The sequence below is a fragment of the Anopheles funestus genome, chromosome 2RL (assembly GCF_943734845.2).
Source record: "Anopheles funestus chromosome 2RL, idAnoFuneDA-416_04, whole genome shotgun sequence".
NCBI lineage: Eukaryota > Metazoa > Arthropoda > Insecta > Diptera > Culicidae > Anopheles > Anopheles funestus.
In genome coordinates, this window is record NC_064598.1 from 7,720,925 (window position 1) to 7,743,230 (window position 22,306).

The following is a 22,306-nucleotide window of genomic DNA, read 5'->3' on the forward strand; positions in this document are numbered from 1 at the left end:
TCAAGTCGAATGAATTGCGCAAAATTAACCGTCATTTTTGTACAAAATCAATTTACTCGACGAAAGCGAGTGCATCTACAAAAATCGATGAAAAACGAACTTTGTTTTGAATAAACTCCTTATTATTCGGGCGCGGTGCAGTTTGCGCGTAAATGTATGCTGTCAAAATGTCACTTTGCACAGTGGTCGAGTATGTGGCACATGTCCGCGGACAGGCTATATTTGTTCAATACTATCGCTTAATTTAATTCGCCTTTTTCTCATCTTTATTTAACGATTTACTACACCCAAAGGAATCAATAAACTACGTAAATTATACGAAAATCGTTATCCTATAATTACATATTTATATATCAATTATAACAAACACTTCGTTCTTTTCGTGTTCAGGCTTTTTGTAAATTTGCATTGCTGAGTACGTTATTGCTTTCACCTCCGTACCCTGAGGATGTTTTTGCAAATCAAACTCTTCCCCGTAGCAATTACACTCAATGGTAAATTGTTCAGAATCGAACTTAGTTATCTCGAGCTTCTTACAAATGAGGAAAGGTTCCGCTGAAAATAAAAACAACAGTTCGTCGAGAAATCGGAACAGCATATTGTCCAAATCGTCTGTCGGCTCTGTCGTGATTTGATAGCATTTCTTTATCTCCACTGTGGGCAGCTCCGTCATGTAGCCGAACATTGCCATCCCACACTGTTCGAACGCTTCCTTTAACGTTTCCCCCCAAGCGTGTAACCTTAAACGGGAGCGATTTGCACATTTTATCATCTGGCTTTTGTTTGATTATAGCCGTACTTACTGCACATCCGCCGTGTGGTCTAGATCTGAAAAATAGAAACAAATGAAAGAACAAAATGACAAAAAATGAGCTAGGTTGCAAACATAAACAGGAACTAGGTTACTCACATTCATATTTCACTGCTGGCAATTCATGCTCCGTGCTCTCCAGTGGTACCTCCATGCTGATGGCGGACGCGTTCTAACGAAACGAAGAAAACAATTATTTTCCACTTAACACTTTCCGCACGGATGGAAACAAGTCGACTTTGTCATCAACAAACTATCGATGTAGGTATTGCGGGTTAATACTTCAGAGGAGCAGACGATTGGTAAGGGCGAATGTATACGTGTTGAAATATGCTATCGTATGAGTCATATATGCATTTCACCATAGGAATTACATTTTATGGGACGATTCAAGCAAACGCCTACATACACACGCACAAGTTGGTTCATACCTTATTTAATTGTTGCAAAGAGTTTAATCGTTTTTGCGCTCTTTATCACTTGACCGGTTTGCACATTTTTGCACAATGCTAATGTTTACGTTTACTCCACGTTTGACAGCAGCCTCATCCTGTCATCCAAATGCAGTGACAGCAGTCTGGAAGAAAACAACAAACGCAACTTTCCTTTCGGATTTCAGAAAACGCAAGATGTTGGCCCATCACGGGCCCGTAAACTTTTGTGGTATTATTTAATATCCTGTTAGCATTCCCGAGAACCGAAACTACAACTATCCAACTGGTGCCGAAACGGGGGGAAACACCGCCACCATGAAGAAGCTCACGGGAACGTTTCGCAACACCCAATGGGATCCGTACCTGCTCATCACACAGATCGTTGCAATGCAGGCGCTGCTGTACGTTAGCCTCGGGACAATCATGTACGTGATGGATTTTTTCGCCGAGGCTAACCACACGCTCGATCACATATTCGAGTATCACGTATGTAGCGCGATCCAGTCTGCCGATGTTGTGCTTTGGCTAATGTTAGATTCCTTTTACCCGTAGGAAATACACGTAACCGATCTCGGTGGACGATTGGTTATCGTTGCCTTCATACTCAATTCCCTAGTCGGTGCCGGGCTGCTGTGGTTCATAGTACGCCGGACGAAGCTGTGTTTGGATTTTAGCTTTACCTTTCACTTCACCCACCTGGTAATATGCTGGTGGTACAACGAGGCCTTCCCATCGACGATCGGCTGGTGGATGCTGAACGCCGTCTGCACCGCACTAATGTGCGTATGCAGCGAATTTCTCTGTCTAAAGACGGAACTGAAGGAAATTCCCGTTGGATACACCGCACTCAACAACAAGGTTGATTTGTGAACGTCTGGGGACATGTCCACCAGCTCCGTTCGCAACGAAAGAGGTTTCCAGAGGTAGAGTAATGGTGACACGTTCCATAGGTAGCACCGTGTATTTTGACGCCATGGCTTCAGGGATGTATAGCAATGCGAAGGAAGGAAGGAAGGGAGCGATTAGTGCTGTTCGATTTTTGTGTTGTACACTACTCAAGCTTTACAAGTAAAAACTAAAGGCTAAGAAGATTTTTAATTTATGTTTCGTACTAAAACAAACAATAAAAAACACGATCTAAGAAAGTCGTACGGTTATGATATTTTAATCCATTAGCAAACATACCAACGGCAGTTAGGTAAATCGATTCCATTCAACCGTTGTTTTATATCGATCTGTGCCTCTGTTTGTCTTCAATTCCTCGGCGACAGACCAAACTTCCAGCAATCAAATGCATACCTCTACAGACGAGATAGGCTCGTGCTACTAGCACCCGTTCTTGCTCGTATTATTGGTTTGCAGAATTGATACATCAAATTTGTGTGGACTTTGAAACCGCATGTTTTGTTCACCATTTAGCACATCTGATCGATGGAAATGAACACGCTTTAAAAAGCCTAGACCACCGTCTACCGAGTGGCTGGTACGCTCAGTTGGGAAGATACGGTTCACGACTCAATATTCAATCAGGGCTTGCAGCAACCGATCAATATACACTTGCTGTCTCAAGCTCGGTAATAGGTTACTGGACAAATCGACCGGTGTTTGTGTGTCTGCAGTTAAATGCGAGTGTTTGTTTTCGAGATTAGTCAATACGGTTTACTATTAGGCTAGTCTAGATAACGTTGTGCCTAGTCTGTTTCTCAAAACGCAACATCTACATATCTACTAGAAATTCTTTCAAATACTCTAAACACACAAAAAAAAAAACATCTTGTGATTCATTATCTTTATTTGCCTTTTTATTAATTAACTACAACCGCGGTCACACCATTGGCACGGTGTTTGCGTAGATATCAAAACAACCCGATAAAGACCGTTGGCCTGCACGCTCTAATTGCTAACGCTGTCGATTCGCACGCTATACTGCAGCACGCCTTGAACTAGACACGTGCGATCACGGAGGATCGGAGCGACAGGATCGTGCCAGGCAACATGAATTTTACCGAGGAGCAAATTTCCCAAACGGATGAAATCGATTGTAGGAACTATCTTCCACCGTTGCGGCTGTACTATGCAGGTGAGTTAGGGTGATGCACGCCCTTATGCGTGGAAGTAACGTTTCGTCCCTGATACCCTTTTCCAGAGTACGACATTTCCTTGAGCTTATCGCTGACCGTCGGCTGCATCATCTGGCTGTGGGTGACGTACGTGTTTGTAAAAGTAATCCGACTAATCAAGCACCAGACTGAGAAGAACCAGGTGATGGTGCTAATCATTGCCAACACGGTGTATTTTGTAAGTCAGGAAAAACTTTCCCGGTGTGCCCCGTTTTACGAGGACAGACGATCTAACGTGTGCAATCTGCTTGGGCTTTTGTTTACAGACGGTGGTTACGTTCAACGTGGTGGCACTGTTAGTTCCGCACGTTGCGGTCGTCTGTGACATAGTGCCATTTGTGGCGTTTTGTTGGTGTATTTTGGTGTTTTTTCGCTATCTCAAAGAGTCAGTTGGTGGTGATACGGCCATCATTGGACTGTACGAAACCAAAGCAATCCAGCCACCCCAAGTGTGTCCATGCTTTCGTTTCATTTATGACAAAAAGTGAGCAAAAAAAACATTGACCATTATGGAGGGAGTTACTAAATAATGTTTAAATTCTGATTTCCAGACGACAGTTGCGTGCTATTCGGTTCGGAATTATGCAGCTACCCATCTACAACAGCGTTGTGGCCAGCATACAGTTAATCATTTTCACATTTGATAAGGTAAACATTTGAACAATGTTCTCTATTATGTGCTTAACCCGTTTATTTGTTTTGTTTTGTAGGATTTGTTTTTCGACGTATTTTATGTGATCTTACCATTTATAATAGCGTCGATCGTATTCTACGTTGGTTCATCGGTTTCGTTCATTAAAACGGTTGCTCCACTCTATCCAGACAATCCGATTTTTGTAAGCGCACAACCACATATTTGCCAGGGCAATTTTTCGCTATTTTCCTATTAACACTTTCATTAATTATCACTTTGCAGAAACGTTTCTTTCTGCTACAGTTGGTGCTTATTATCACAAAGCCACAGATCATTATCCTGGAGCTCATCTATAACCTGTCCACGTTCGAATGTACTGTAGCTGGCGAGCCCAAAGTATACCTAAACAGTAAGTTTCTTTTGTAAAGTATTTTCTACCGATATTGGTAATAAATTTTTCATTTGTTTATTAACCTGTTTCTTTACAGTGATAAAACAATTGCTAATATTAGTCGAAGTAGGCATAGTGACCATTTTCTCGTACAAATTCTACACCACCCAACAGCGACCGAAATGTGAGAAGTCGGGTGTAAACAATACGGGATATGAGGCATAATGCTGGATAAAAATAATGAAAAGGAGAATTTTTACTTACCTAAATAGTGAATATTCTATTTATTGCTATTATTACGGAAGACAGGAAAAATGTCATTAAAAACAGCTATATCTTCATTGAAGAGTGCTTCACGGCGAATAATTTAAATGATAAACAAACACATCGTTCAAAGCAAACTGTACGTAGCAGATTGATGCAGAATTTAAATACCATTAAACTTTGATTGAATTCAAACAATCACCGCCTCGTGATTGTATATTGTCACTTGAAGAGATCCTTTAGCTATGCCATAACGAATGTTTACCTTTTGTATTGTGAACTAGCAATAGAAACGCTCGAAAAGTATGAAAAGAATGAACGAGAAACAGTTATGAACTTGCAGAAAACAACGACTACAGATTTTACCTTCTAATGTTAAGTGTGAACACGGGCAGTATGATTTATAAACTAAGAAAAATCTGTAGATATTAGAAAAACCAATTGAGAGGAATAAAACTAAAGGAAATAAACATTATTTATTACGTGAACGTTCCGCGTGAACATCACCAGCAAGCAAGCAGAAAACAAAAGCAACAGTTAACAAAAAAAAGAATCCATTCCCTTTTTATCGTGCACCGCCCAAAACACTGAACACGAACGCGTGCCGTTTGCTTCGCCGTATCGGAATGGAGACGCAAATGTTTTGTTTGCAAACAGAGACCGCGCGCAACCAGTGTAATCCGCCCGTCGTCATCGTTAATTCGTGGTAGAAAGACCAAACGAACACGTGCGCAAAGAAGCAACGAGCGTGCGGAGAGCGAATGCACTAATGCTTCTGGGTTTCTCAACTTGGCCCTCCCCACCTTCTCGTGCTTTTATTCTGCTAACCATCAACCTACCCCGTTTGTGTCGGTAGAGGATTGCGCGAAGCATGGATTGTTGCGATCGACCACGAGCGGCAGCAGCTTAGCTGGTTAGTTGTTGTTGAGTTCGCACCCGATCCGGTCCGGTGTATTGCGATTCCGCGTCGATGCCACACAGATCTGCTGGGCATCATTGCGTTTCGTAGGCATCCGTCCTAGGGGAAGCATTGATCCGTTCGAACTGGTCAGGATTCTGCAGTGTTTTACGTTTCATCCGCTTTAAAGTTATTGGTGAGTTGGAGAGTTTACAGTTTTGCGAATAGAAATAGTGAACGAATGTGATTAAGAATTTGGAGGAGGTCGTCTAAGGTCCACTATTTCTTGTCTAAAAAGTTTGTGAGGTATAACAGAGTAGGACCAAACGACGATGACATAATTGTGAGCGCGTATCTTAGCAACCACTAACCTGTAACCGAAGTAACGATCGTTAGCGAGCCAGGTTTTGTGTTTGTGGAGTGGGGTTTATGATGCTGCGACATAGAAGAAGGTTTGCCTGTCCCGTGTTAGCGAATGTTCATTTGTCTAAGCACGGCGGCACAAAAAAAAACCTGCTCCTATGTTCATGTGATATGATGCCAGTGAGAAAGTACATTTTCCTGTTTCAATATGGTAGGAAAATGCAAGTTTCCATCTCCTCTAGTAATGCTCGATAGTGTAGAAAGTGCAAGAGCAAAGACACCGCGGTTTACGGTTTATCTATGCAACCGGTGTTCTACCGGAGAGTGGTGCCCAAGTGACCTACTGGGTTTGCAAGTTGAGTAACCAACAGTGTGATCTAAGCAGCAAAGGAGAGCGGATCATTTGGTGGCCATTTTTTCTTCCCCACCCAGGTTGTGGGCATGATGAAGCTTATGGGCGCATTTGATTTGAATCATAGAAAGAAGAAGTGAGAGAGAAGAGAAAACGAGAGGGAAGATTGATTGCACCCTCTATTGCTTGAAACCGGCTCACAATTAATCCGTTGACCGGATAACTTGCGTGGAGTTCAGGGATACATTATGCAACCTAATGTGTATGTGAATGACACGTGCGAGAACAACGAGAAGACAAGACTTGAACGGACGCTCTAGTGCCACGACTAGCCCAAGGACGGTGACACATGTAATTTGATCCTGTTCGATTAGCTAAATGACTTTCGCATGATTGATTGAAAACAGAAGGCAAAAGACTCCAACGGCCAAATGATAAACTTCAACATGGTCACCTTCTCCTACGGGTTGTGCAATGGAATATAAAATTACAACTCTGTACAAGCTCTATAAATGAAAACCCCATTTTCTCTTTGCAATGAAATCGGTAGCAAACGGTAAAACGCGAACAACCATTCCGTGTCAGTTTCCTTTCCATTTCACCATCTAACAAAGATGACTCGTCAAAAGCCATATAAAACCTGCGTGTCTCCTGCTGGTGCTTTTTTCGCCACTTTATTGCAACAGACGAAAACAACCCAAAAAAACAACCTTACCAAACTCGAAACTAACTCCAACCCCTTGGGTCTAATATCTTGAGCGTGCGAATCATTTCAAGGCCGCCCTAAAATAGTAAAAGCCATCTCTAACCTCCTTAGTTTAGTAACATCGAAACTGTGTTTTCGTCAGAGTTAGGCCAAGATGGCGACGCACGATGATACCTGTAGCAACATAACAAGAGGACGGGGCAAGGTATAGAAATAAAGTAACACATCGAAATCATCACAACGCGTGAAGTGTGCGCGTTCCGGTGCACGAGTTCCAACGCTACGGAATGGCCTTAAAAAAAGTCGTCACTGCGACACAGAACTGCGCCTGCTAAATGTTCGTGTCAACGCATCGATATTAATTTATGCACTCAATTACAATATCCCTCTCTTCACCGTATGCTCAAGAACGCATCCACATGGCCGAAGGTTGTTGTATCGTCGTTAGACGGCCATTACAGGGTTTACCAGGTCAATATGGCATCTGAAAGGCATAGTTCGCCGGCCAGAACATGTATTTCGTTTCCTGTCAAGTATTTCATTTGCCTCAACATGAAAATCCTGTTGCCCAATATGATTTTAGAGATTATTGCTTTAGCTTTTTCACCGGGATTGTTGCCTGCTCCTGCTCGTTATTTGTACCATATTTTCTAATTTATTTTTCATGCTTTTTTATAGTTTTTTTAATAAAATCATATCATTTAATAAAGGGGGAGGGCACAGCGTTACGCTGTTGTGCCATTTGGAGCAAAATTTGTTAGATTCATTAAATTATGAGGAGGTTTATCACGAACATTTCGAAAGCATATTAGTGCCAGGTTTAAAAATCCCGTAATAGCGTAGAATGCAATAAAACGGTTTGATATTGTGTACGGAGTGTAAAAGAACTAATAAACTATTTTTTGCAATGCAATTATATTTCCTCCGTTCATCTATTCGAAATATATAATTGCTGGAATAAAAAGTACCATGCTAAATTTTTTTGTTTACATTTCGCTCGGATTCGGTTTGACACATGCTACACATACACATGCATGTTTTCGAAATGTTCGTGATAAAACTTCTCATAATTTAATGAATCTAACAAATTCTGCTTCAAATGGCACAACAGCGTAACGCTGTGCCCTCCCCCTTTATTAAATGATATGATTTTATTTAAGAAAAACTATAAAAAACCATAAAAAATAAATTAGAAAATATGGTACAAATAACGAGCAGGAGCAGGCAACAATCCCGGTGAAAAAGCTAAAGCAATAATCTCTAAAATCATATTGGGCAACAGGATTTTCATGTTGAGGCAAATGAAATACTTGACAGGAAACGAAATACATATTCTGGCCGGCGAACTATGCCTTTCAGATGCCATATTGACCTGATAAACCCTGTACGGGTCCGTGACCGTCCATATCCGATGATGCTCCGATTTGCCATTGAAACGACATCCATTCTGCTGCACAGTCTATGTCCATTGGCAAGTGATCGAGTTCGAGACGATGCGAGTAACGCCCTCAAGATCGCCTTTATCGTATGACTAATCACGCATACGATCATTCATAAAGATATCGCACGAATATCCCACAAGTACGTCACACCCGAATGTTAACCTTGATTCCGGAGGAGGCATCGAAAAAATGCACCTTACACTGTGGACTGTGTGAACCGTTGCGCAAGGTCGGTATGCCAACAACTCACGCAACCATCCTTGCTAATGAGGCTGTGTAGATCGAGCCGCCTGTTTACGACCTCTTCAGATGTCGCAAGTACTCTTTATGTATCTCTCGTCAGCGGCACCATGCAATGTGTGCTTGTTTTCACTTTTCTTCACCGCCTCAAGTGGAAGGTTAAAGGGCTTGAGGGAAAAGAAAGCAAAAATTCCATCCACGCTTTATGGTTTAAACTTTTTTTTTGTTTTGCGAATGACCTTTTAAGGTGCGATAAATCAGTGCTTAATGAAGGGTTTAACAGAATATATTTCAATGCTAATTGGTTTCTTGTTTTATCCCATTTTGCGCTTATCAATGAGTTAAGACAAGCAATACGGTCAGGCCGTTCTTCAACAATAAAAAAATTAGTTAAGACAAACCAAAATGCACATGATGGTTCTTCCGTGCGTCTAACCTTAAAAATCGCGAATGTTTAAAGAAGGTTGTTAAGTTTAGAAAACAGAGGCACTAACATGAAACATGAATAAGGAACTGGTGCGATTTGGTGTGCGCATAAATTTTATCCTCCACATACGCCACATTAATCTCCTCCTTTTCCTCTAGCAACCAACCGACCGTTCGATCGGCAACGCAAGAAGTTACCTCTGCTTCTTCCTTTGAAGGTCATTCCGTTCCACCTTATACCGTGAGGCGAATTCACCCCTCCCAAACCCCAAACCGGTACTTCAACACAAAGGAAACCGTGAGGAACTCTCCGCATATATATGGTGCGTTCATTGATAATGACCTCTTGGTTTGGGCGCCATTTGTTCAAACACACACATACAAAGTGTTAAAGGAATCTTATGTTTCATTCTCTAATTGCATACGATACCTTTAAATCAAAGCATTCATCACTCTACATAATCTAATTTAATGTTTAATTTTTGGATTACAAGCAATAAAAACATTCACCGTTTGTATGAATCAAACCTTCGCCGATTGATTCATGACGCCGAAGGAATTGTTGCTAAATCTTTTGTTTTGTTCACTACATTATGGCTGTTTGTTCGCTATGGTAGAATGAGCGCGGTAATTTGTGGCTGGGCCAAAGTGTTGCAATTAGTACCATCGGTTCGGTTAGCATAGATCGCTAACTAGGCTTAGTACCTTTGCTTAGAGAAATGTGACCAAAATTAATATTTTGCAAAACTTTCTATTGTAGCTTAGTTTTGTATTAATTACCATGAAACGAATTGTGAAAATATAAAGTTAGTTAATCCACAATCACATGAAAATGTTTTATCAAATTAGATATTGAATTGAGTATGTTCTTCTTCAATAAATAAACGTACCGACCAGGTCGGGGACTAGTAAAGAAAAAGTACTATAACTGTGGATTAGTTAGAGAAATATCAAATAATGTTAACTTAAAAATTTTCTAGTTGGAGACATTAATTCCATTGCTTTCTCCCTCAATTTGGGATGTCCCTTGTGTCTATCAGCCAATGGGACTATAAATGTTCCGCGTGGTTCCAGTTTTGTTCTCTCTAACGTAAACCTAGGTAGTGGCAGAGTCTTGTCAGTTTTGTTGAAATACTTGAAAATCTTGTCATAGACCGTTTTGCAATCTATAAAAAGATGAAATTAATAGAGTTGTTGCTCCATCATGTTCTCTAGAATTTGTCGCAGGGTGAATATTAAATCATTGGGTTAATTTTCTACTTCGGAATGTTCTACTTTTCCACAACAAATGCAAAAAAGATCTTCATAAAATATATCTGTTACCCATCCTATGTCAAACGTTAACGTTTGGTTAAGAATTTTTTTGTTTATTAAAAAGCAAGATGATCTTAATATCCACTTGCCATTTTGCACATTCAGCCAAGACTAATGCATTTGTTCCATTTGGCCTGGGTAAGATTGCGATCGGTGTAGATGATGTGTGATGGACATACATCACGTTTGCGACCCATCTTTAATTCCCGCACAACGCAAACCAATCAAAAGTTGATCACGTTTCTTGTTCGCGATGAATCGGGAATGGCTATATTGAAATTAATTTCTCAACAAGATTCGTTTCATCGCCATCAACAGTCTGCGTCATGGTGCGATACGATCACGTGGAACGGTTAGCTAATATATATGATGATGGAGAGTGAAAGCGCACCTATAAATAATCTAGCAAAAATATCGTAATGATCGATAAACAATAAACACTTTCTACTTCCATAAACAACTGTTCGTTCTAATGGATGTTCTACATCTCTGTTAGTTTCTTCCGCTGAGACACGATCACATCATCTCCCGCACAACATGGATAGCAACGAGTCGTTAGCGGTTGATGTCCTGACGGAACAAAATCTTTCCATGACGAAAAGCGATTGTACCAACGAGTTGCCCACCGTACAGGAATATCTCGATGGTAAGCATATTGCAAAGCCATGCTTCTCTTACTTTATATACTTTATCTTTCCTTTTTTGCAGGATTAACTCTTCCTATCGCGTTGATTATTGCAACAACCGTCCTGCTGAGTATTGCCGCCTTTAGCATCTTCTTTAAGAATGCTTACCACATCCTGCATCGAACACCGAAACAGTTCAAAACTAAATCCATACTTTTGCTGACAATTTATCCGGTAGGAACAAAACACCCAAAGGATGCGAAATGTTTGCTAAACAATCTTTTACCTACATTTTAGCTCGTGACTCTGTTCGGTGTAGTATCGATTTCCGTGCCGCGTGCCTTCTTTCTGTGCGACACCGTCATGCACGTTTACTTCATGATCTGTGCGTACGTGTTCTTTAGGTCAGTGTTGCGATAACACAGCGAAATACCGGTGTGATCATAAAGATAACGATCCTGTGGGATTGATCGCATAACAATAAATGATTTTTCGCAATTTTTTTCTATCCCACCGCTCCCTTGTAGTTTGTGTATGCAGTATGTCGACGGAGAAGATGCACTCATTAAATCGACCGATTCACAAACCTTCTCTCTACGCACCCCACCGCTATGTTGTTTTGTGCCCCTATTCAAACGAGCTCCCGTGACAAAGTGAGTACAATAGTCCAGCGGTTAATTACGGATGCACTGCAATCATTTTATATCAATCCCACAACATTTTTCATCTCCCGTTTGCTCGTTTGTTGCAGAAATCGATTACGCTTCGTGCGTATGCTTATTATGCAGCTACCGGTCATACAAACAGCTCTCTTCCTGGCTCTGAATGTCGTGTTTGTTGAGGATTATGTAAGTACGAGAGTGCCCACCTGGAAGGGTTAATGTTTAGGGTGCTTAGTGGGCTAAATGAGCTCCATAGCAATCACTTCTATGTTTAATGTAATTATCTCCGCTTTATAGCCCAACTTCAACCGCATCATCCTGTACTTTGTGCCATTGATCGTCATCTCTATTCTGCTCGGTGTGTGGGGATTGAACATTCTCGTGCGAATGCTTGCCCCACTCTACTCGGACTTGAAACTGATGGTTCGTGAAACATGTTTGATGACACAGCAAATAGTGGAACTGTTCTAATGCACATTGCTTTCGCACGTTCCTTTCCAGGGCAAATATTTTGTGTTGCAAGCGGTGCTTATACTTTGCCGGATACAACCCCTCATTATAGCGGGTATTGTGAGCAGCAGTATTTCCGACTGTGTCTATCCCATCACACTGCAGGTGCAGAAAAATGGTAAGTGAGCATCAAAAATTTACCATTCCATTGCCTAATTTACTCTCTTATTTCTTACACTTTCTATAAACAGCTATTTTTCAACTGTGTCTATGCTTTGAGATGATGATGCTATCCTGCTGGGCGTCCGTACTTTACAAATCGCCCTCCACCATTGGACCAGGATAGGCAACCGTTGGCGAAAGAGAACATTGGAACCCTGTTCCTTGAAACAAGAATAGCACGGCTACCTAGGCCGGTGTAAAATTATCTGTGTTTTAATGTTTACGTGTGATACTAAACCTGCCCTTTACCATAGCCAAAACCGCCAAACGCCTGGGAGGATGTTGCTTTTGTAGAATCAGGCGGAGCCATTCTTTCATTACATCGTCCCAAACGAACGTGTTGTGCCTGGCGGGCTATGTAAGGGTGTGTATTTCGATGGAAATCTTACAGAACGAACTAAATAGAAAGAATAGAATTTCAACCAACCTTATGCGTTTTACTTCTCTCAAAAATGAGCAGTTTATGCTGATAAATTGAACGGTCACCAAATCACCGTACCGTGTGCAAAGGGCCTTAACTTAGATTTCGTTATCACTATCGTCTTCGTCGACCGCTTCCTGGCCTGCACGGTTCGCTGCAGCGTATACCTCCGCCGGCACCGTCTTGTGAACGCCCTTCGAATCCTGACACACCCAACTGAGCTCCAGCTTGAAGTCTTTGTCCTTCAGCTCATCGTGCACCTGATAGATGCTGCGAATAGAGATTTAGCATTAAATGGCATCCCATAAACAGACGATATTTGTATCAGCCTGACTACATACATTTTGCCAGCAGTCAGCACAAGGTCCTTCACACTCATTTCGGATAGCTTCAACTTTTCGATTTCCGTTTTCGCTGTTTGTTTTGCCTTTCCAACGGCGCATCCAAAGTAACCCTAAAGTAGGTAAGACAAATGGTTAAAATTTCGAGTCCATGTTACAATTGCCTTCACAAAGGCGAGTTACACTCACACAAGATACTCCCGACGGGTCGATCATGTACATTTCAGCGCCTTTTTCCTCCGACCAGGACGCTAGAATCACACTTACTCCGAATGGTCGTACGGCACTGTACAGAGTGTACGCGTGGAAGTAGCTCGACAGACGATCATTCAGTTGCTTAAGCGGAATAGGGCGATTGTTCTGCTGTCGGTAGCTGGCAGCTTCCTGGCGAGCAATATCCACAACAGCCCTGCCATCGGTAATCATTCCACTGATAGCCTGCAACAGATACAACGCATGACATGAATATACCATCAGCACAAGTTACCCCTCTTCTTCTTGCTTACCATTCCGATGGAAGTATCGATGGTAAAGATTCTTGTACCGCAGTCCGGCTCGTAAAGTTTGCTTGTGATAAGTTTCTCAACGGCCAACACAACACCATCCTTGCCTCGCAGTCCTATTACGGTACCACTATTCTCGACCGCTTTTGCCGCGTACTCAATCTGGAAAACGCGTCCATCGGGCGAGAATTGTGATGCGGACAGATCGTACTGAAAGAAACAGAATATAATGCAACATAAATGGAACCGGGACACGGAATGAATCTTTCCAAAAATGAAAACAGCGCCATAACCTCAACCAAGAAAACATTCTGCGTTTAAACAATCGACAGCACAGAATATATAGCATTTACTTACACCAGTGCCAATTGAACTCATTTTGGGTGGAAAATAAACTGATTACACGAATGCACTACTGGAAACTGGAAATTAACAATCGCTTGCCGGATGAAACAGCACAAATTTACCTTCGCGAACGATGAGAAACAAATTCGCTTTGACAGTTCTTGCACGGAGGCTTCTTTCTCGCACAATGTCAACAACCGTGCGGGATACAAAGTATGTGGGCCTGCTTCACGCACATTCGATTGAAATAAACGTCACATTCAAAATTGTGGTTTGCATTGTTTTTTTACGCTCTGGGAATTACAATAAAACGCTGGAATATTTAAGAGGTTTTAAGATCATCGGTTAATTTAATTCTATATTCGTTTTATTTAGAAGTAGAAGGAAACTTTTATAACGCGAATAAAGTCATAGTTTATCTTTGAAATCTAGGATTAAAGGTGAAAATACTCGCTACAATGTCGCGCCTTACCAGCCTCACTTCGTTGCGCTTTTTTGGCCACTGAAAAAAAACCCATAAGTATTCTGTTCGTACATCGATCTAGGCGTATTACACATCTATCGTGTATCTTCTAGATCTTGTCTCAGATGCTAATGGTAACAAAACAGTCTCAACGCACGGTGAAACGAATAAGAAGTTTGCCGCAAAGAAAATCGGACGGCATAGCTAAATTGCTGGCACGTGTGCGTTCAGTGCACACACCGCGCGCGCTTCCTTAGAGCAACGTTAATTTTACGCTCGCACATACTCGCATACGATAGTTGTAGTTTTGTTTGCTATCACATTAATCGCTACTTACTGTATAGAATAGGAGTAATTATCATATCAACACGCTCCAGCTATCAGATATCGATGCTACTAAAACTCGAGCCGAACAATTCACTCATATAAAACACGATAAAATGTCTACTGGATGTAATCGTGGTACAACCATATCCTGCGCCCGATATGCGGTGCACATGTCGATTGCGTATTTAAAATGCTGATACGTTTCCGTTTCCTCATCGGCGGTCAGAGTCACACCAGCGTGGCTGTGCTGTCTAAGGTAACTATCCAAATTGACGACGGTTTCAGTACGCGACAGAGGTGCCTTTTTGGGAAGAAATGGTTTTCCCCTAGCGGAACATGCCAAGCGACTCTGCCGGAACCAGCCTTTTTCCGTTTCAACGTCTCCCGAAGGCAAATGGAAGATTGCTTCACTCATTGCGTCACTGTTGCTACACATTACGCTTCGTTTTGTACCAACACTAGCTCCTGGCGCATTTTGTCCGGTGTATCCCAGCAGCTTTTACCGCACGTCCACACGAGTACGTTGCCAAAGTCTATAGGTACTCGCTCTCCGTTCATATCAAACCGCAGCTTTTCGATCATCGTCGGGAGCAGCTGAATTTCACAGATCATTTCATTTTTGCAGTACTGACAGTGGGGTGGTATGGCCATTTCCTTGATGGGCGCAATCAGCAGTGGTAAGGCGTTACGCGAATAGCGAAGCAACTGTCCCGGGTTCTCCTGCAGCTTACTCAGAAACGAATGGAACATCAGGTCGCCGTGCATTGGGATGCCCTTCTCGTACAGTTCTTGGTCATGGTTAGCATTCGATTGCTGCTTAGTTCCCGAAGCGACATTCTCCAACGGACTCTCGAGGCTAGTTTTCACTGTAAAGAAATGAAGTTAGTTAATTGATTTAACCTTTTTTGTGAATCGTATCCTAACCTTCCTCATGTCGTTGATACTCGGCGAGCAGTTCTCGAACGTGATCGGATGCTAGCGGTGCAATGTAACGTTCTTCATCAACGCTGATGTACAGCCCGCGCAGCGTTACATCTCCAATGCTTCGTGGCACAACCTGGGGCTGCTTCAGCAGTGCAATTAAATCACGTTTCGGTGACACGGGCGTATCCACGACGACCACCTCCGCTTCTAGTCCTTCAATCTCGGCTGACGCTCTCGTCGTGTAGAGATTATCGATCAGTTCTGCCCCACCAGTTGCTCCAGAGGCCCTTCCATCGCCGCGAGCATTTGCATTCGTTTCGTCTACGCGCAGCTTGTCAAACCCTGGTATGGGTTCCGCTTCCATCGAGTTGCTTTCGTCGTCCTCGTCGGACACTTTCTCGTACTGGATCACATTACCATTCTCCTCGTTCAAGAGCTGTTCCGCAGCAACGCTACTCGTATCAACCCGCATAAAGGTAGAAGTACTGAAATCCTCACGTACTTCCATATCCTCCTGTCCGTCCTCATCCCAATCGTCTGCCCCGCTGCACCAGGATATCGTGGTATCCTTTGAAAGCACCTTGCCGGACCGTGTTTCCGTAATACCGTCCGCTCCAGGTGAACTCTTTTCAAGCGACTGTATCCTTACGCACGTCCACGCCTGGGACTGCGTCGAACAGGGTGCATTTAGACAAGCGAAAACGTACAGCGTACGGTGGAACTGCGAATCATCCAACGGTGCATAGATCTGCACGATCAATGGCCTCTGTTGTCCGCAGAAAATGCACGGTTGAACCTCTATCGCACCAGCAGGCCAATCCTACCACCATCCCGAGCAAACAAAGAAGGCAAAAATATCGATCGCACTTATGAACGGGCAGTGTGGGTATGCACTTTACTTACCGCATGGCCACCGATTTTGTTGGTCGTGTAGGACAGATAGGGTCGGTCCTTTTCCGCAATCGGTTCATCTTCGAACCCTAGCAGAACAAGCGTTTGTTTCTTGGCCATTCTCCCGCAGGATATTTGGCGTTCGAGACAGCTTACGACGGGATCAGCTGGAAACAACTCTTTTGCGCGAGGAAGATTGATTTTTTCTCGCGCAGTCAATCGAAATCGGTTTGTACTGACATTTTTAGCCGTCAGAAACATGCACAGGCGCATTGACAACTGCGAAAGGTTGTCATAATAAACACCCATTTTCGAAAAAAAATCACAAAATCAAAAATATAAATCAAACAAACTTATGCACAAATGTTTAATACATACGATATTCTCAAAGATTGGAATTTAAATTGCTTATTAAAAGAATATAAAAAACAATTCAGAGCAATAATGGGAATTAGCGACAAAACGAAACAACTATGGCATTACATTCCTATCCCATCAAAAAACAAAAAAAAATTCAAATGTGATATTGACAATAAATGTGTAAAACTTATGTAGGATGATAATAGAAGTTTTAAGAATGCTTTATTAAACCAATTAAAATCCACCACGTAGACGAAGGACCAGATGGAGAGTCGATTCCTTTTGAATGTTATAGTCCGATAGGGTACGGCCATCTTCCAGCTGCTTGCCAGCAAAGATCAGACGCTGCTGATCTGGTGGGATTCCCTCCTTATCCTGAATCTTGGCCTTAACATTCTCGATGGTATCGGATGGCTCAACCTCCAGGGTGATCGTCTTTCCAGTCAGGGTCTTGACGAAAATCTGCATGCCACCACGCAGACGAAGGACCAGATGGAGAGTCGATTCCTTCTGAATGTTATAGTCCGACAGCGTACGGCCGTCTTCCAGCTGCTTGCCAGCAAAGATCAGACGCTGCTGATCTGGTGGGATTCCCTCCTTATCCTGAATCTTGGCCTTAACATTCTCGATGGTATCGGATGGCTCTACCTCCAGGGTGATCGTCTTTCCAGTCAGGGTTTTGACGAAAATCTGCATGCCACCACGCAGACGAAGGACCAGATGGAGAGTCGATTCCTTCTGAATGTTATAGTCCGACAGCGTACGGCCATCTTCCAGCTGCTTGCCAGCAAAGATCAGACGCTGCTGATCTGGTGGGATTCCCTCCTTATCCTGAATCTTGGCCTTAACATTCTCGATGGTATCGGATGGCTCTACCTCAAGGGTGATCGTCTTTCCAGTCAGAGTCTTGACGAAAATCTGCATGCCACCACGCAGACGAAGGACCAGGTGGAGCGTCGATTCCTTCTGAATGTTATAGTCCGACAGGGTACGGCCATCTTCCAACTGCTTGCCAGCAAAGATCAGACGCTGCTGATCTGGTGGGATTCCCTCCTTATCCTGAATCTTGGCCTTAACATTCTCGATGGTATCGGATGGCTCTACCTCTAGGGTGATCGTCTTTCCAGTCAGAGTCTTGACGAAGATCTGCATCCCACCACGCAGACGAAGGACCAGATGGAGAGTCGATTCCTTCTGAATGTTATAGTCCGACAGCGTACGGCCATCTTCCAGCTGCTTGCCAGCAAAGATCAGACGCTGCTGATCTGGTGGGATTCCCTCCTTATCCTGAATCTTGGCCTTAACATTCTCGATGGTATCGGATGGCTCTACCTCAAGGGTGATCGTCTTTCCAGTCAGAGTCTTGACGAAAATCTGCATGCCACCACGCAGACGAAGGACCAGGTGGAGCGTCGATTCCTTCTGAATGTTATAGTCCGACAGGGTACGGCCATCTTCCAACTGCTTGCCAGCAAAGATCAGACGCTGCTGATCTGGTGGGATTCCCTCCTTATCCTGAATCTTGGCCTTTACATTCTCGATGGTATCGGATGGCTCAACCTCCAGGGTGATGGTCTTTCCAGTCAGAGTCTTGACGAAGATCTGCATGCCACCACGCAGACGAAGGACCAGATGGAGAGTCGATTCCTTCTGAATATTGTAGTCCGACAGCGTACGGCCATCTTCCAGCTGCTTGCCAGCAAAGATCAGACGCTGCTGATCTGGTGGGATTCCCTCCTTATCCTGAATCTTGGCCTTAACATTCTCGATGGTATCGGATGGCTCTACCTCAAGGGTGATCGTCTTTCCAGTCAGGGTCTTGACGAAGATCTGCATGCCACCACGCAGACGAAGGACCAGATGGAGAGTCGATTCCTTCTGAATGTTATAGTCCGACAGCGTACGGCCATCTTCCAACTGCTTGCCAGCAAAGATCAGACGCTGCTGATCTGGTGGGATTCCCTCCTTATCCTGAATCTTGGCCTTTACATTCTCGATGGTATCGGATGGCTCAACCTCCAGGGTGATGGTCTTTCCAGTCAGAGTCTTGACGAAGATCTGCATGCCACCACGCAGACGAAGGACCAGATGGAGAGTCGATTCCTTCTGAATATTGTAGTCCGACAGCGTACGGCCATCTTCCAACTGCTTGCCAGCAAAGATCAGACGCTGCTGATCTGGTGGGATTCCCTCCTTATCCTGAATCTTGGCCTTAACATTCTCGATGGTATCGGATGGCTCTACCTCAAGGGTGATCGTCTTTCCAGTCAGGGTCTTGACGAAGATCTGCATTTTTATACTGTTGGATAAAAAGACAAAAAGTAGAAAATTAGTTTTAATATGAATCATCCTACTTTCGTCTGATGTAATGGTGCAATCGAAAATACGGATTGGAATATTAAATATCACATAATATGCTTAAACATGTAGATGTGTTTCGTAATACTTTCATACTAATCTAATTATCCTATTACTTTATACATAAGCATTTCATAAGCTATAAGTTCAGTGCTGACTAAATTCTGTAAGCACTGTACATGATTTGTATTCCATTTATCATTTCGAACAATCTCGAAACACTTGCATGACACAAGGGAAGTTTCTAGATAGAAAAACTTCAGTGACGTGTGCTAAAAATAAATTTATGATGAAATTCAATGCGTAAACACATTCATTATACATGATTCATACAATACGGCAATTACATTTTCGCTATACGATGTAAATTTCAAAGCTCGAATAACTATCCTTAGCTTTGCTAGTTCACATTAAGGATTGAGCTGTTTAATAAATCGAAACGTTGAAATCGACGATGGTTTTTACTGCAGGTTTTTCACAATATGAGAAAGTATTGCGCCATATTTGAAACGGATTAAAATTGAGCATTAGCTTCGACGAAGGGCCGTGGTTAACACATTGTAATTTGATGAAAAATCCAGCCACAAACTAATGAAGCAACACTGCAGTAATGCAAATTTACCCTGATATTTCGTCAGCACAATTTCTTTGAACACAAGTGCTTTAAGCTTGAGAAGGACAAATTGAACATATTGAATAAATTGAATCTTGAATGGACCAAAATCACGTAAATTCAACAGGAACTAACAACACACGAATGCACAAGCGATTTAACAACTTCTAGAAGAAATGGTTTTCAGAAAATGTAATTTAATTTTGCACCACAGCTCACTGCGTCATCACGCCATCTTAGAAAACGGGTCACTTCTATGCACAGACAAATTCACCCTTTTCTAGCTTTTCTATGCTATGGAAATGTTACACCCCATTCGGAGTTAATACTACAGCGATAGTATTACCTCTTTTTAAGCAAGTTTATAATAAATTTCTATTCTTCACAGAACACAGTTACAATTTTCTTCACTCTTTGTTTCGGCACGGTTTGTACGTGAACGCTGCAAGCTGGCTTGCTGTTTTCTCACTCTTGCTATTTCCTCGTATCCATCGCTTTTATAGACTATGGCGTACAACAAAAAAAACAAGCAAATGTCATTATGCATCAGCTGAGTTTACACGTGTCCAATGTAACCACACCGGGCGAGATTAAAATAAAAATCTGATTACTTCTATTTTCAGTTTTCTTTAAATTTATAAAATTTCATTAAAATATAAAACAAATAAATTACATATGAAATACCCATTAGGACTTCTTAGTCAGATTTATTAAATAAATATTAGAGTAAACATTCGCAATCTCGCGCAGTGTAAATGTAACTGCACATTATTCGTGTAATCCCTCATTCGTGTTTATTCCGATCATTTCATCTCGAGGATTGCTGTTTTTATTCATTGTACACAGCAGTAAATGGAATACATAAAGCAAAAAATGGGACATTGAACGTGTTGTCTTGAACTGGGTAAATCTAAAGGCCACCTTTGAGTCGCAAAACGAGATGAATGGTGGATGCCTTTATGATGCTGTACTCCTGTAGCTGACGACCATCTTCCAGTTGTTTGCCCGCGAAGATCATTCGCTGTTGGTTCGGTGGGATTTCCTCTCGCTCATCGATCTGTTTCTTAACGCTTTCTATTGTTGCTTCCGGTTCTGTATCCACAGCAATGGTTTTACCTGTTAGCATTCGTACAAAAATCTGCATGCCACCCTTGAGTCGTAAGACAAGATGAACAGTAGAACCCTTGATGATGCTGTATTCCTGTAGCTGACGACCGTCTTCCAGTTGTTTGCCAGCAAAAATCATTCGCTGTTGATTTGGAGGAATCTCCTCACGCTCGTCGATTTGTTTCTTAACACTCTCGACCGTTGCTTCCGGTTCTGTATCAATGGCAATGGTTTTACCTGTTAGCATCCGTACAAAGATCTGCATGCCACCCTTAAGTCGAAGCACCAGATGCATCGTCGATCCATGCTGGATATTGTAATCAGATATAATTCGACCCTCGTCTAACTGTTTGCCGGCAAAGATAATACGCTGCTGGTCCGGTGCAATACCCTCACGTTCCAAGATTTTATTTTTGATGTCCAGAACCGTTTCCGAAGCAACAACATCAAGGGTGATCGTTTTACCCGTTAATGTTTTTACAAAGATCTGCATGATTGCTGTTTGAAAGAGTAATAATCAGTGTGCTTTCATTTCTACAATTGATCTATGTCATGATCGACCAATTACATCACATTAACCAAACGACAAGAATAACCATGATCAAGTGCTGGTGTCGTAGGTAGTAAGGATCGATCGATGCTTTCACTTCCGCCAACACCAAACATTGCAGCGTCTTTGTTAGAGTATTTTTAATGCAGCATCAGATCTTCGTCTGATCTTCGCTTTGGTCGTACGAGTAGACAGAGGTTAGGTACGTCACGCGTAAATGAAGCGTGGTTAAAAATAAAAGTTCGTTGTCCATCGCAGAAGGTTACTAACTATGGATACGTTGCACCGTATTTCCTTCCCATTTACAACCATTCGTACTGCCATGTGATGTCTGTCTCGTCTATGCGATGCCGACGACCGTCTGTTGAATGAAATGACCATGATCATGATGAAGGCTTGGAAAAAGTTGTCTGATAATTGTAATGCCTTACCTTCTTAATTATTCACTATCACTTTAACACTATCGTTTTCTAGAGCAAGGATTTGTGCCGTTAGTGAAAGAACGTAAAACCACCAGCGAATGAGCTTTGTTGTCGAGATTATTGCCAAATCGTACTGAGCCCATCGACGGCATGCTTAAAGCTTTTTATAGTATAATGTGAATGCGTCCAACGCATTGCAAGTTTAGAATTCGAAAAGGCTTGCGCATTCTATCAAAGAATCTTGGCATGGTCATGCAGAATGGCGCCTTCCGCATGATTGTTGACTGTTTTATGAAAAGCACGATGCCTTAAATCGATTAAACTTA

The 22,306-nt window shown here is 42.4% G+C and overlaps 7 protein-coding genes across 14 annotated transcripts; 3 read left to right on the forward strand and 4 right to left on the reverse strand.

The window, feature by feature from the left end:
* Positions 1-309: 309 nt before the first annotated feature.
* On the reverse strand, positions 310-1,377 carry LOC125763782 (protein archease-like). Its single transcript, XM_049427267.1, has 4 exons — positions 1,243-1,377; positions 911-983; positions 804-828; positions 310-740 (listed from the first exon to the last, which is right to left on the reverse strand). The coding sequence occupies exons 2-4, from the start codon at positions 963-965 to the stop codon at positions 347-349; spliced, it is 474 nt and encodes a 157-aa protein (XP_049283224.1). The 5' UTR covers positions 966-983; positions 1,243-1,377; the 3' UTR covers positions 310-346.
* Positions 1,378-1,553: 176 nt separating this feature from the next.
* On the forward strand, positions 1,554-2,392 carry LOC125763781 (protein SYS1 homolog). Its single transcript, XM_049427266.1, has 2 exons — positions 1,554-1,731; positions 1,798-2,392. Exons 1-2 carry the CDS (start codon positions 1,561-1,563, stop codon positions 2,113-2,115), a joined length of 489 nt encoding a protein of 162 aa, XP_049283223.1. The 5' UTR covers positions 1,554-1,560; the 3' UTR covers positions 2,116-2,392.
* Positions 2,393-2,686: 294 nt separating this feature from the next.
* LOC125763779 (uncharacterized) lies at positions 2,687-5,129 on the forward strand. Its single transcript, XM_049427264.1, has 8 exons — positions 2,687-2,893; positions 3,099-3,325; positions 3,392-3,543; positions 3,632-3,849; positions 3,917-4,013; positions 4,076-4,201; positions 4,282-4,408; positions 4,488-5,129. Exons 2-8 carry the CDS (start codon positions 3,241-3,243, stop codon positions 4,613-4,615), a joined length of 933 nt encoding a protein of 310 aa, XP_049283221.1. The 5' UTR covers positions 2,687-2,893; positions 3,099-3,240; the 3' UTR covers positions 4,616-5,129.
* Positions 5,130-10,911: 5,782 nt separating this feature from the next.
* Positions 10,912-12,781, forward strand: LOC125763778 (organic solute transporter alpha-like protein). Its single transcript, XM_049427263.1, has 8 exons — positions 10,912-11,041; positions 11,104-11,255; positions 11,319-11,425; positions 11,549-11,674; positions 11,773-11,869; positions 11,981-12,106; positions 12,185-12,311; positions 12,385-12,781. The coding sequence occupies exons 1-8, from the start codon at positions 10,933-10,935 to the stop codon at positions 12,477-12,479; spliced, it is 939 nt and encodes a 312-aa protein (XP_049283220.1). The 5' UTR covers positions 10,912-10,932; the 3' UTR covers positions 12,480-12,781.
* LOC125763780 (proteasome subunit alpha type-3) lies at positions 12,772-14,134 on the reverse strand. The gene is made up of 5 exons (XM_049427265.1): positions 13,978-14,134; positions 13,624-13,830; positions 13,307-13,555; positions 13,118-13,230; positions 12,772-13,046 (listed from the first exon to the last, which is right to left on the reverse strand). The coding sequence occupies exons 1-5, from the start codon at positions 13,996-13,998 to the stop codon at positions 12,875-12,877; spliced, it is 762 nt and encodes a 253-aa protein (XP_049283222.1). The 5' UTR covers positions 13,999-14,134; the 3' UTR covers positions 12,772-12,874.
* Positions 14,135-14,286: 152 nt separating this feature from the next.
* On the reverse strand, positions 14,287-16,867 carry LOC125763777 (programmed cell death protein 2-like). Its single transcript, XM_049427261.1, has 3 exons — positions 16,583-16,867; positions 15,680-16,499; positions 14,287-15,621 (listed from the first exon to the last, which is right to left on the reverse strand). The coding sequence occupies exons 1-3, from the start codon at positions 16,841-16,843 to the stop codon at positions 15,191-15,193; spliced, it is 1,512 nt and encodes a 503-aa protein (XP_049283218.1). The 5' UTR covers positions 16,844-16,867; the 3' UTR covers positions 14,287-15,190.
* Positions 16,868-17,117: 250 nt separating this feature from the next.
* LOC125763774 (polyubiquitin-C) lies at positions 17,118-22,123 on the reverse strand. 8 transcript variants are annotated; one of them, XM_049427258.1, is made up of 3 exons: positions 21,990-22,123; positions 21,072-21,506; positions 17,118-19,251 (listed from the first exon to the last, which is right to left on the reverse strand). In XM_049427258.1, exons 2-3 carry the CDS (start codon positions 21,499-21,501, stop codon positions 17,165-17,167), a joined length of 2,517 nt encoding a protein of 838 aa, XP_049283215.1. In that variant the 5' UTR covers positions 21,502-21,506; positions 21,990-22,123; the 3' UTR covers positions 17,118-17,164. The 8 variants fall into 8 exon arrangements, with proteins under 8 accessions (XP_049283215.1, XP_049283211.1, XP_049283214.1 ...); XM_049427254.1 differs by lacking the exons at positions 21,072-21,506; positions 21,990-22,123 and adding an exon at positions 20,248-20,386 and having other exon boundaries at positions 17,118-18,946; positions 19,175-19,229; XM_049427257.1 differs by lacking the exons at positions 21,072-21,506; positions 21,990-22,123 and adding an exon at positions 20,248-20,386 and having other exon boundaries at positions 17,118-18,334; positions 19,019-19,229.
* Positions 22,124-22,306: the final 183 nt, after the last annotated feature.

What these genes read in the sequence shown, in the direction of transcription:
- LOC125763778 (XM_049427263.1), top strand. Translation starts at nt 10,933, where the DNA reads ATGGATAGCAACGAGTCGTTAGCGGTTGATGTCCTGACGGAACAAAAT. An exon ending in TTTTGCTGACAATTTATCCG is followed by an intron (nt 11,256 to 11,318) that starts GTAGGAACAAAA and finishes CCTACATTTTAG; the next exon opens with CTCGTGACTCTGTTCGGTGT. An exon ending in ACTCGGACTTGAAACTGATG is followed by an intron (nt 12,107 to 12,184) that starts GTTCGTGAAACA and finishes GTTCCTTTCCAG; the next exon opens with GGCAAATATTTTGTGTTGCA.
- LOC125763781 (XM_049427266.1), top strand. Translation starts at nt 1,561, where the DNA reads ATGAAGAAGCTCACGGGAACGTTTCGCAACACCCAATGGGATCCGTAC. An exon ending in ATCACATATTCGAGTATCAC is followed by an intron (nt 1,732 to 1,797) that starts GTATGTAGCGCG and finishes TTTTACCCGTAG; the next exon opens with GAAATACACGTAACCGATCT.
- LOC125763774 (XM_049427258.1), bottom strand. Translation starts at nt 21,501, where the DNA reads ATGCAGATCTTTGTAAAAACATTAACGGGTAAAACGATCACCCTTGAT. An exon ending in CATCAAGGGTTCTACTGTTC is followed by an intron (nt 19,252 to 21,071) that starts ATCTTGTCTTAC and finishes CTAATTTTCTAC; the next exon opens with TTTTTGTCTTTTTATCCAAC.
- LOC125763779 (XM_049427264.1), top strand. Translation starts at nt 3,241, where the DNA reads ATGAATTTTACCGAGGAGCAAATTTCCCAAACGGATGAAATCGATTGT. An exon ending in CGTTTCATTTATGACAAAAA is followed by an intron (nt 3,850 to 3,916) that starts GTGAGCAAAAAA and finishes TCTGATTTCCAG; the next exon opens with ACGACAGTTGCGTGCTATTC. An exon ending in TCATTTTCACATTTGATAAG is followed by an intron (nt 4,014 to 4,075) that starts GTAAACATTTGA and finishes TTTGTTTTGTAG; the next exon opens with GATTTGTTTTTCGACGTATT.
- LOC125763777 (XM_049427261.1), bottom strand. Translation starts at nt 16,843, where the DNA reads ATGCGCCTGTGCATGTTTCTGACGGCTAAAAATGTCAGTACAAACCGA. An exon ending in ACAAAATCGGTGGCCATGCG is followed by an intron (nt 16,500 to 16,582) that starts GTAAGTAAAGTG and finishes GGATGGTGGTAG; the next exon opens with GATTGGCCTGCTGGTGCGAT. An exon ending in GTATCAACGACATGAGGAAG is followed by an intron (nt 15,622 to 15,679) that starts GTTAGGATACGA and finishes ATTTCTTTACAG; the next exon opens with TGAAAACTAGCCTCGAGAGT.
- LOC125763780 (XM_049427265.1), bottom strand. Translation starts at nt 13,998, where the DNA reads ATGAGTTCAATTGGCACTGGT. An exon ending in TGAGTTCAATTGGCACTGGT is followed by an intron (nt 13,831 to 13,977) that starts GTAAGTAAATGC and finishes TGTTTCTTTCAG; the next exon opens with TACGATCTGTCCGCATCACA. An exon ending in TCGATACTTCCATCGGAATG is followed by an intron (nt 13,556 to 13,623) that starts GTAAGCAAGAAG and finishes TATCTGTTGCAG; the next exon opens with GCTATCAGTGGAATGATTAC.
- LOC125763782 (XM_049427267.1), bottom strand. Translation starts at nt 965, where the DNA reads ATGGAGGTACCACTGGAGAGCACGGAGCATGAATTGCCAGCAGTGAAA. An exon ending in GCCAGCAGTGAAATATGAAT is followed by an intron (nt 829 to 910) that starts GTGAGTAACCTA and finishes TCTATTTTTCAG; the next exon opens with ATCTAGACCACACGGCGGAT. An exon ending in GACCACACGGCGGATGTGCA is followed by an intron (nt 741 to 803) that starts GTAAGTACGGCT and finishes CTCCCGTTTAAG; the next exon opens with GTTACACGCTTGGGGGGAAA.